General features: G+C 35.5%; 2 protein-coding genes and 1 long non-coding RNA gene across 3 annotated transcripts in view; 2 read left to right on the top strand and 1 right to left on the bottom strand.

Moving 5' to 3' along the window:
- Positions 1-1,112, top strand: part of LOC104701365 (uncharacterized membrane protein YuiD-like) — a 2,068-nt gene extending 956 nt beyond the window's left edge. The window contains exons 2-5 of the mRNA XM_010417036.2: positions 14-170; positions 285-335; positions 425-517; positions 761-1,112. Of these exons, the coding sequence (XP_010415338.1) occupies positions 14-170; positions 285-335; positions 425-517; positions 761-838 (379 nt within the window). The 3' untranslated portion in view covers positions 839-1,112. The remainder of the gene's footprint in view (positions 1-13; positions 171-284; positions 336-424; positions 518-760) is intronic.
- Positions 3,205-4,938, top strand: LOC104701364. Its single transcript, XM_010417035.2, has 3 exons — positions 3,205-4,311; positions 4,429-4,510; positions 4,628-4,938. Exons 1-3 carry the CDS (start codon positions 3,563-3,565, stop codon positions 4,847-4,849), a joined length of 1,053 nt encoding a protein of 350 aa, XP_010415337.1. The 5' UTR covers positions 3,205-3,562; the 3' UTR covers positions 4,850-4,938.
- LOC104701363 lies at positions 7,566-8,788 on the bottom strand. Its single transcript, XR_753809.2, has 2 exons — positions 8,290-8,788; positions 7,566-7,980 (listed from the first exon to the last, which is right to left on the bottom strand). It is a non-coding gene; the product is annotated as an uncharacterized LOC104701363 (long non-coding RNA).

Raw genomic sequence — 12,623 nt, 5'->3', positions numbered from 1 at the left:
TTTTTGTGTGTAGGTATAAGGAAAGGAGATGGGATTTGAAAAGGCTTGTTGGGTCTGGAGGTATGCCTTCTTCACATTCAGCAACAGTTACAGCTTTAGCTTTAGCTGTTGGTTTACAAGAAGGCTTTGGAGGTTCACATTTCGCTATCGCTTTGGTTCTCACTTCCATTGTATGTCTTTGCTAATTACTCGCTTTTATACCCTTTCTTATATCATCAGTCACTTCAGGGGATGGTTATATTCTGATGAGGGAATTGTTATTTTTTTTGTGTTTGTGTGTGCAGGTGATGTATGATGCAACTGGTGTAAGATTACATGCTGGACGCCAAGCTGAGGTTTAAATTTGTTGTTTTTGCTTTTGGTGTCAGAACTCTGAAGCTGTGTTCTGTTTACTGATTTGGGTCTGCTTCTTTATATTATTCAGGTTCTGAATCAGATTGTGTACGAACTTCCTGCAGAGCATCCTCTGGCTGAAAGCATACCTTTGCGTGAACTTCTAGGTCATACTCCTCCTCAGGTGAGTAAGTCCATACCAAGTCAGATCACACTAAGCCTTGATCAACAGGGACTTATATATGGTTTTTTTATGTAAGACTAGTAACAGAATGATTGTGGTCAACAGGGACTTATATATGGTTTTTCATGTAAGACTAGTAACAGAATGGTTGTGATCAACAGGGACTTATATATGGTTTTTTATGTAAGACTAGTAACAGAATGATTGTGGTCAGTACCTGAGCTTTATTTTTGGTGTTATCAGGTCGTTGCTGGTGGAATGCTTGGGATTTCTACAGCAGTTGTTGGGTACTTAGTCACCTTGATAGGCAAGTCAGCTTAGGTGCAGCAATGTCTCGCCTTTTATGCTCCATATATAGTGTGTCAAAGCCACTGGTAGGTAGTGTTGAAGCAGCCATGACGTGCAAATGGACTCTGGAAACTAGGTTTCATTGGCCGTAGTTTATTTCTTCTTTTTTTATTTTTTGTTGCTCAGCTCGTATGATTGACACCATAGTATAGGTTTGATCTTGTAAGAAAACAATGAAACTTCATTGCAAAAAGCTTTATCTCTATGAAAAGCACAGCTAGTGCTGATTTCCTCTGTTTATTTTAAACACATATCTTAGCATTAACTATTTCTTCTTCCACATTGAAGATGGCACGATCGAGCTAGCTGATATATGATTCCTCTAATGGTGATAGTATAAGGAGTAATAGCTTTTTATGTTGACACAACCTCACTTTATTAAAACAAACAGGTCAAGATAGTCAGGGTCATGTGAGCTATTAAGTACCTCTGATGGAGATATTCATGCATCGATTTATTTAACCCGCAAGTTACCTTTGGTATTCATTTAGCCACGGATTGACAACTAAAATGGTTTTGATCAACAATCTTTATTTTAAGGGTGTGGCAAATCGGTGGGCAGTTCCATTGAGGAGATAGATGTTGTGTCCATGTGTTCGATGTAAGAACATAAAGCGTCATGATGCATATACAGTGGGATGACATCTATATTTTAAGGGTGTTACGGATGATTACGACTTGTGGACGTGTCAGTGGTGAAGGCTCTATGAGAACTCAAACATAAACTCAGCCACAATTGCAACCTTAACCACATCCGCATCAAGTGCGAACAATGAGTTGAATATGGAGGAGTACGACTGTACGACCCTCCATAAACAACCATTTGTTCCGGTTTTCAATTATTTAATCGTTGAACAATATTACTACTGAGGTGGAACCAAAATATAATTTAGCGGCTATTTGCATAGATAAAGATAAGTAAGAAAAGATAAGGAAGACCTTAATATCCAAACCACATTTGGAAAATACTAGAGACTACAAGGATCACAAGTTCAAGTCCAATGTGATGTCCATGTAACTAGGGTTATTAGTAAGATAATGTAATAAAAACCTTGATGGTAACTTTGAGAGTTATCCTTATAAAATGTCAATCAAAATCTTTTCAAGTTTTTTTCCCCTTTTTGTTATTTGCATCTTAATAAAGCTCTGAAAGGAATTATTGCATTTTCTATGTTATAATATTACTTTTTCAATAAGCTCATTAAAGCAAAAAACTATTCTTGTCAACATTTTCAAACTCTTCTTTGCATTGTGCCCACAACTTTATATCCATGTTATTCACATTTATTGTTACATTCTTGTACATTAATCCCATACATTTTACATCCAATCCCTCCTTTTAAAAATTAGAATGCTTATCAAAAAATAGAAAATGTGAGTTAAAAAAAGAAGGTACCATAGCATAACATAACATAATAATGAATGAATCCTAAGAAACCAAAAAAAAAAAAAATGCAGAGTAGGGGGACCTGTCAAAGACCACGTGACTTTGTCAGTCAAACCCGGACCGACAAAACCCATATCTCACCGCTCCTTCCAATATCTTTAACCGTACACGTGTCCTCATCTCTACACAACCAGAAAAAAAACCAACGGACAATCTCCGATGTTTCCTATTTTTTTCTGGAGGTAAGTTTTATTTTAATGGTCCTCTATTTTCATCTTTAAAATAAAAATTGCTATTTTTTCTCTATTTATAGAGGAACCTTTATAAAAAAAATAAGGTTCTTCTATAAATGAAGGAAAAAAATAGCAATCATTACGTAAAACTATCTTAAATTTACCTCTATTATAAAATTTCTCTATTATAAAATTTTTAGACATAAAAATAGAGGATCATTAGGTTCTAACATAAAAATCTTAAATCTAAAGTTACCTCTATTATAAAACTATCTTAAATTTACCTCTATTATAAAATTTCTCTATTATAAAATTTTTCTATTATAGATATAAAAATAGAGAACCATTACAAATGTTCTAACATAAAAATCTTAAATCTAAAGTTACCGTTAAAAAGTACAACTGTTTAGCAGTAGTAGTAGAATCTTAAAAAGGAAAAAAATACATTACTATCGGGAACAACATAATTAACTTTTTCCAAAACTCTTTATATACTTCTCCCAAGATTCCTCCTAATTGTTTGTGATTGTTCCCATTGCATATTTTACATCATTATCATCACCTTTATTATAATGGTGATTTACTTAGCCACTTCCTCCCCACGTACACATGATTAGTCACTTTTTATAACTTTTACAATATTATATTACTATCACAAACCAGGTCTGAGCGTTACTATAAACCCCTATTAATTTTAGAACAACAAACCAAAAAAATAATAGTGGGTCTGTATGATGTTATGCCATTTATACAGAACAAAACAGAGTTAAATAGGAGTTTTATAAAGACTATCATATTCTTCTCTAATACACAACAGCCCATCTGGTATTAATGTCTCTCTACTTCTGAATCTCTCACTTCATCATCAAGTGGGTTCTATGAGAGTGACGACTCTTTGATTCCTTCGCCACATCTTTCTCCCCTCCCCTCACTTTGTTATTATTATCCTTTCAACATCCTTCTATGTCATCTCTCTATCCATGTATTCACAAAACAAAATAGCTTCTGATATTTTTTTTTTGTAGGATGTTATAAGAAACATATCTCTGTGTTGTATTGTGTTTTGTTTTGTAAGAAATGAGATCTGGTGTAGCAGATAACAAAGGATGGATTGGACCATCGACTCCGGAGATATCGAATGGTTTTGAGTTCCAGAAAGGTTCTAACCGGACACCAAACCATCACCGGTCTACTATGGGGAAGCCTGCACCGTCGAAATGGGACGATGCTCAGAAATGGCTTTCTGGTGTAGGGCTTGGTCGTGGCGGTGGCGGTGGTGGTGAGAAGAGTAGTCATCACTCCAGGAATAATAAGCCGAGAAACTCCAACGCTGATGATCTTAGACTTATAGCTTCGGCTTCACAGAGGGAACGTGAAGGAGAAGATCAGTATGTTGATGTTGAATACGAAGACGAAGAAGCGGCGGCGGGAAGGCCGGAGGTTGAGACGAAGAACGTTGACTGTGGTGAATCTGTTTGGAGGAAAGAGAGTAGTATTAATCCTACGGCTGTGATTAGATCGGTTTGTGTGAGGGATATGGGGACTGAGATGACTCCTATTGGGAGTCAAGAACCTTCAAGAACAGCTACACCGGTGCGAGCTACAACGCCGGTTGGGAGAAGTCCTGTGACTTCACCGGTGAGGGCTTTGCAACGTGGCGAGGCGGTGGGGACGGTGACGGAGACTGTGATGAATGTTAGGAGGGTAGAGAGTAGTAATAATGAGATGAGTAATAATGGCTTTGGAGAGAGTAAGAAGGCAATGAGTGCTATGGAAGCTCGAGCCATGGCTTGGGATGAAGCCGAACGGGCTAAGTTTATGGCTAGGTGATTAAATATTAATTGGTTTAATTGATCGATGGTTTAAATCTGTGTTAATGTGATTAGTGTTTGAGTTAGTGTTTGAGATTGAGTGCTTTTTGGTATTTTGTTGTGGATCATAAGGTATAAGAGAGAGGAAGTGAAGATACAAGCTTGGGAGAATCATGAGAAGAGAAAGGCGGAGATGGAGATGAAGAAAATGGAGGTAATAATGTTGTGTGTAATTGAGGGATTAGTATTATATATTAGTTTCAACCAAATTGAGACTTATATGTGTTTTGGATTGAAAAGGTATGAGAACAATGTGTGGATGTGTGTGTAGGTGAAGGCAGATAGAATGAAAGCAAGGGCAGAGGAGAAGCTAGCAAACAAGCTAGCGGCGACAAAAAGGATAGCGGAAGAGAGGAGGGCAAACGCGGAGGCGAAGCTGAACGAAAAGGCGGTGAGGACTTCAGAAAAGGCTGATTATATAAGGAGAAGTGGTCATTTGCCTTCTTCTTTCTCATTCTCCTTTAAGCTTCCTTCTCGCTGTTGGTGTCAATAGTCTTGTGTATTCTCATTATTTATCTTTAGAAATGTAATCGTATGGATTATTTAGTGATTCAATAACTAACGCAAAAAAAAAAAAGGGTACTTCAATGGTTTGTTTTGGGGGAGTGTAGATAGAAGAAAAAGGAGAGATATGACTTATGAGACATGAATGAGTTTAAGATATTGAGCCAGGGTCTCTTCAGAGTTAGCTAGACAAGGTCCCCACGAGTCATTAGAATACTATAGACACTAACTTTTTTTTAGATACATAAACACATTGGGAACCTATAATATTTGATATTACGGGTAAAATCAAAAGTTAGCTTTTCAGCTAAGCAATGATAATAAGTAAATAAGATATGATGGGAAAGTAAAGTTAACACTACTGATAGTGATTTTGATAGTTGGACTCATATAATTAGACAAAGCTAGTCATAAACGCGAACAATGTGGGATGAAGGAGAAGTAGAAATGATTAGATTGATAAGATTGTGACTAGTCATATTGTTCTAGAAAACGTTATATGCGGTCCCCTAATGTTATGTGACCATAAAGGCATAAACCGTGGCAATCATTTTCAGGTGTTGAAATTGGTCATTTCAATTATTAAGCATATTTAGTCAGTCATAAACAGTCTTATACAATTTTAGGTAGCTTGAGATGCTCCTAACTGGTCTTAGGCGATTATAGACAAACGTTAATCAGTTAACATTTTTTGTTTTGTATGTTTGTCAAATTTTTGTTATATATGCATGATATATATATATATATATACATATAGATTTATCTTGGCGGAAAATATGATTAGTAAAGTTGATATATGTTACTTGATATAAATTGAATTGATTTGGTGGTAATATTTATACATGTTGAGTTCAGATATGATATTGAGAAATACCCTACAATAGCAATCATCTAAATTTTTATTCTAAAGTTAGCACCCACTCTCAAAAATTCCAAACGTAGAATTAGTTAAAATATTAATATATTTTTTTTTATCTTAGATAATAAATTAATTGAAGGAAACGGAGGCGAACAAAACGATGAACCTTGGACTAAATTTATTTTCACCACTCTTTTGTTTCCAGCGATGTGGATAAAAGTGAAAGCTCCAGATTTCGAGTCTCTTCTCGACAATAACCCTTTTCGGCGAAAACAACCTCAACAAATTAAAGGTGAGAAGAAAAGAAATGAGGAGAAGGGTGAAGAAGAAACAATTTTCTCTGTGAAGACGAAAAATTCTAAAAAGGAGAAGAAACTAAATTTTCAGATTCTGAGAAAGAGACTAATTCAGAGGTTGTTTTAGAAACTGGATTGGATTCAAAAAGGAAGAGAAGATGAGATTGGGAACAAATATGAGGGAATCGTTGAGATGAATAAGGAGAAGAAGGTTGGTGAGAAGAGGACGAAAGCTGATGAAGTAGCTGATCCAATGGTTTTAAAAGAAAGATTTGGTGATGAGAGTAAGCTTGTTAGCACTGTTTTCGTTGGGAATTTGATATTTAAGGTTAAGAAAAAATCATCTTGAGGAGATTTAGTAATTTGGGTGTAATTGAATCCGTGAGGATACGTTATGTGCCTATTATCAATGTGAGTTTCTTATAGCTTTAAGATGAGTTATTTAGATTGAGTTTTGTGTTTAATTGTTGATTTTGTTTGTTTTTTTTGCAATTGATTAGTCACAATGCTGAAACAAAATCGATGAGAAAGCTTAAGGTCTGTGCTTGAAACCATGTATTGTAATTCTGATTTTGAAGGTTTAGTGAAGAAAAGTCTAATGTCAATCTGTTTGAAACAGAGAAGTATGTTAAAGCTTCTTTGGCATATAACATGTCTCTAGTAATATAACCTCTTAGCCTAAGAGTTATGTGTAGATTGATTAATGGTTTTATGTTATATTCAGTTTGATGGCAATAATATCCGCGTTGATAGAGCAGGTCCGTCTTGTAAGAAACGGAAAAGTCAGGTTGATGCTCGTTTGTATGATACTAAGAGGACAGTCTTTATGGTTAATCTCCCTTTTGATGTGAAGGTTAGTTGTTTGTATTAGTCTTAGGACTCTTCTGTTTAATTTTGCAATAATAGAACACCATCTCAACCATGGAACGTTTGTAAAATCTGTATAATGCTTATATTCGTCAAAAGTTTGCACTTGAATGTATTATGATCATCCTACTTCTTGAATTATCTTTAAATCGAAGAGAACTTGTAACAGTAAATATGTTCGTGAAAGTTTTCATGAATTTTTATGAAATTCATCATTAATTTATTTTTCCATGAACGTCTTCCTGAATTTCGATAAAGCCTTCCTAAATATTTGGGAATCCTTCCTGAATATTTTATGATCATTTAACAATTTTTTACTTGGATGTATTATGTAAGAGTAAATATATTCATCAAATTTTTCATGAATTTTTATGAAATCATTCATGAATTTATTTTTCAATGAAGGATTTCCTAAAATTCGAGAAAGTCTTCCTAAATATCTGAGAATCCTTCCAGAATGTTTTATGATTATTTAACAATTTTGTGCTTGAATGTATAATGATCATCCTACTTCTTGAATTTTCTTAAAATGAAAGAGAACTTGTAACAGTGAATATGTTCATGAAAGTCTTTATGAATTTTTATGAAATATTTCATGAATTTCTATGAAATACTTCATGAATTTATTTTCCATGATGGTCATCCTGAAATTAGATAAATTCTTCCTAAATATCTGGGAATCCTTCCTGAATGTTTGATTCATATCCTTCTTATATATTTATCAGTGAAAACATAGTTACATAGCAAAGAAGTTAGCCTTCAATATACAACAACAAGATCAAACAAACTACCTAAGAAACTCAAAACCAAAGAAGCTAGCTTTCATTATACTTTCACTATGTCTCTCAGTCACCTTCTCCGCCATCTCTGCACCACCGCCACCACTTTGATATCATCTAACAACTTAGTAGCTTCCTGAAATTTTTATTTGGAACATAGAGCATCGACCAAAATACCTAAACCAGAAGCGCATCCAGCATGATCATTGGGAGCAAAAGCATAAATATAAGCTTCAGCATCATCAAGTTTCCCTTTCTTGAAAATCTTCTTCACCAAAATGGAATGTGTGACAGCACATATAAAGCCACACACGGAGATCTGGTTGAAGATGACATCAACCGTATCAAAACACTTCACCAACACAATTTAATTAAATCAAGAAACCATATAATTAAACAAAAACAAGGACGAGACTAAAGCTCATGATTGAGAGACCCAAATCACAAATTAGTCAATTTACTAAAAATCTGAAATATTTCTGAAAATGAGTAAGGGGAGTCGATCACAACAAATGAGTCAATGTGACAAATAAAAGCGATACGACCTACAATCAAAATTTAGAATCGAGGATCCAAAATCCAGAATTGAGAATAGAGCCTCACATACATAATCTAAAATCGAGCTTACCTTGAGTTTTAAATCAGAACAAGTGTGCACCAAGCTGCTTGGAAAATATCATCACCACTCTCTTTCGTCCCACAATCTCAGGCCTAGGAGTCGCAACCTTCCATGTCCGGCGCTGCGTGGCGGTGGTATTAGACCCTATCGCTGCTGAACTAGACCTCCTCATCAGTCGTCACAGGACCCAAATCGTGGTTGTGGGATCGACCGATCAACAATAGCCTCACCGAAGATCAGATCTCTGCTCGTGCCACCGGCTTCCCCAACACCACCGTTCGCAAGCGATTCGATTTGACGGTAATCAAAGTTGGATTTTTTCTCTCCAGCAAGAATTGGCGTCCATCTAGTCTCCGCCGTCGTGTTAGCCACCGTCTATGATCTGATTCTCTCTCACTGTGTTCTTTCTCGCCGCTAGAACACTAATTCTTTAATTTTCAGAATTTCAACATTTTGTTTAACCCTTCTTTTAATATAACTTTATTAATGATATATAAAATTGTGCTAATTTTGGAACATTTCAGCTAATGTGATAGTTTTGAGAAAAAAAAACTTAAATTGATGCTATTTCTGAGAATTTCTCTATGATATTTGATGATTTTTTTTTTACTTGTTTGCATATGGATAAACTCTATATGGTTTTGGTAAATTATGAATTTCTTATGTAAATACTTTAATTTCATATTTTCAAATGATTTTTTTTTGTCTAATTCTCATTTACGATAATCTTTAATGTTTTAGTTTTGATATCGGATGGATTTGGACGTAGATTAGATTTTTCATCAATTTGAAGATTTTTTTCAACAACTATTTCAAGATTTTTATATTTTGAATTTTACTATTTATAAATGATGATATGTCATATGTTATACTATGATATTTCATATATATTTAGATTCTAAATTTATAAATGGCCAAATATCCCTTAGATCATTATTAGGCAGTAGACGTTGGATTGTCATTTCACTTAACATCTAATTAATTTTTTTGCTAAATTTTTATAAATGCTCATCAAATTAGGTTTTTAGTATATTATTGTTGTCATATACACTCAAGAGTATAATTATTTTATGGGAAAATTCAATATAAATTCTCCAACTAAATTACGATAAGCTTTTTAATACCTCAATTAATTTTGTATCCAAATAAATACTTTAACTATTTTTTATGCCTATTTTAAATCACCAACTATGATGCAAATACTAATTTTACTATGCCTCTCTAACCGACGTTAACGACACTTAAACGATCTGTAACAGAAGTTAACTTTCAGTTTAGTATCTAACCACGGTTATGTCCAGACTTTTAATTTATATTTTTTTGACAAAAACACTAAATCTTTAAATAATTTGAGAGAGAGGAATTGAAAATACAACATTCAAAGCAGTCAATATCATTTATAATAAGAAATAATATGTGTTTGAAATTGAAAATCAAACAAAAACAATATTTGGGGAGTTTAGAAACCATCAAAACAAAATCACTGATACTACGTTTAAGAACAAAATAAAAAAAAACACTACTTGGGTTGAGAGCCACCTCCTATCTCTCTTGATTTAGGTCCCCAACATTCAAATACACGATCACTAAAATGACACATATACACGCCCTGACCTCTTGGCATTGTCACCTTCTTACGAGCTTGTCCTCTTCCAGGAGGGCGTCCACGACGGCCACGACCACGTCCAGAAGATACACTAGATGACAACATTGCAACAAAAGGTGGAGGAACAGTACATGAAACCGAGACAACGGAAGATTGAGATTGATTAGGCGTAGGTGGTGGAATGGAAGGTTGTGATTGACTAGTAATGCGCTTTCTTGGTCGATATGGGTTGATGTCTCCCGCATCCTGTCATATTAAAAGAATCTTACATGTAAACAATCTCATAAGAAAAGTTCTCAACAACATGTTAAAAAAGAGTAAGAACACGTACAAGTATCTTATGAGGCCTTCCACGTTTGCGTGATGGACCTTGTTTAACAAAAGCTTCATTTTTGCAAGTGGTACGATTATGTCCTACCTTCTTACAATTACCACATGTTACTATCCTGCCATCTCTAGTCACTCTTTTTGGATTGGAGGACACTCATGTGCTGCCTTTATCCTGTTTTTCTTAGGTCTTCCTGGCATTACTTCCTCTTTGAACAACCTTGCAATAGTTCCCTGTTTTAGCATCCTAGCTCTTAGATGATTCGTAGATGATAAGAAAAATAAAATGAATCCATGTGAAAATCATAAACAAACAATGTCAAGATCGGAGCATTAGATCTATTACACCTTAATAAGCGACCAAAACAACCACATAAACAAATTATCTGCCTTGAATCATATCTCATATTGTTGATCAAGGAGGACATGAGACCAATGCTGTAAGGTCGAGTGTCCGTACGGTCTGTACGACCGTTCGTACAAGTCATTGCTAATGGGCTATGGTTCATGTAAGAGAATAGGAACAGAGGCCCTTATGATACTAAGACATACTGGAGGAAGAGAAGGATCTAGAAGAGTTATGAATTGCAGAGAGTCTTAAGGAGTCACATGTTATCTTGGTTGACGAGACCAACAAGTCAAACAAGGATCACAAGTCACTCTCATCATAGACGTTCTGCAACACAAAATCACTTTATGTCCCTTTCATTCTTAATGTCTCTGTAACGGCTATATGCTGTAGTAGTGCCTATATATGGCATGTAACATACAACCGAAATAATCTAATCTAAGTATTCTATTCTTTGCTCATTCTCTTTTACTTTTTGTACGATTTTACTTCCGCAATTCTAACATGGTATCAGAGCAAGGTTGTTGATTCTTAACAACCCAACTCTTCTATCCATTCTCTCTCACTCTCGTTCGTGACTATTCTTCTTAACATCTCCTTGTTTCACACTAAAATCTCTCTATTTTTACTCATACTAGAAATTTGTCCAACGGTCCATACCATTTGATCATGGAAAACTCAAAGCCGCTTTTGTTACCAACAGTCCTTAAGGGAGGAAACTACCTCTTGTGGTCAAGAACCACCAAAACTGCACTATGTGGACGAGGAATCTGGAGCCACATCGAAGGAACCAGAGCTCCAACGAAATTCAACAAAGAAGATGGTAAAGAAATCATCAAAGAAGATGAGGAGGCAGCTAAACTCGAAGAAGAAGCTAAATGGTTTCAAGAAGATCAAACTGTCCTCTCTATACTCCAAAACTCACTTGAAGCTCCTATTCTCGAAGCTTACTCATATCGTGAGACCGCTAATGAATTATGGGAAACACTCAAGAATGTTTTTGGCAACATCTCCAATCTTACTCAAGTCTTTGAAGTCAAGAAAGCTATCAATGATTTAACTCAAGAGGATATGGAGTTCAACAAAAATTTTGGAAAATTTAGGTCCATGTGGGCAGAGTTTGAAATGCTCAGACCAAATACCATGGATTCTGTGGTGCTTAACGGGAGGAGGGAACAGGACAAGGTCTTTGCTCTTCTCCTCACTCTGAATCCTACGTTTAACGACCTCATAAAGCATATCCTGAGGTCGGATAAACTACCAAGTCTCGATGATGTATGCTCTCAGATTCAGAAGGAACAAGGTTCACTAGGCCTCTTTAGTGGGAAAGGAGAACTCTCGATGGAAAACAAAGGAGCCTATCGACCTGATGAGAAAATATCAAAGGGAGGATGTGAACACTACACGCAAAAGAATCACACCAAGGATAAGTGTTGGTTCCTGCATCCTCATCTCAGACCAAACATCACGAACAAAGAACCAAGGGCTAACATAACGCAAGTCAAGGCTGAGCAGAGTGTAACATGCACATCGAACAATGGAGAGGAGACTATGTAAAAAAATCAGATTTGGAAGCCCTCTTCAAATCCTTAGCCGCTATGAAGGACTCTAGTAAAACCTTCTTTACTCATAGCTCAAGTAGGTCTCTAGTTGTTGATTCAGGTGCATCGCACCATATGATTAGTAACTCGAGCTTACTTGATGATATTAAACCGGCTAGAGGCAATGTTATAATAGCAAATGGAGATAGTATCCCAGTTCAAGGAATTGGTAACTTAAAGTTGTTTGATAAAGAGTCAAAGGCATTTATATGCCTAATTTTACATCTAACCTTCTCTCTGTTAAAAGGGCAATAAATGATCTAAATTGTTATGCTATATTTGGGCCTAATGATGTTCACTTTCAGGATTTTGAGACTGGAAATCTACTTGGAGGAGGCGGTAGCAAATATGATCTTTATATTCTTGATGATATCTCACCAAGTCCCTCTAAATCTTTCTTTACTAGTTGTCTAGGTGTTTCTTTTAGTGCTATGTGGCATGCTAGATTAGGTCATCCTCA

The sequence above is a fragment of the Camelina sativa genome, chromosome 7 (genome assembly GCF_000633955.1).
Source record: "Camelina sativa cultivar DH55 chromosome 7, Cs, whole genome shotgun sequence".
NCBI classification, from domain to species: Eukaryota; Viridiplantae; Streptophyta; class Magnoliopsida; order Brassicales; family Brassicaceae; genus Camelina; species Camelina sativa.
Note: the sequence above shows the minus strand (reverse complement) of the source record. Positions and strands in the feature narration are given on the sequence as shown.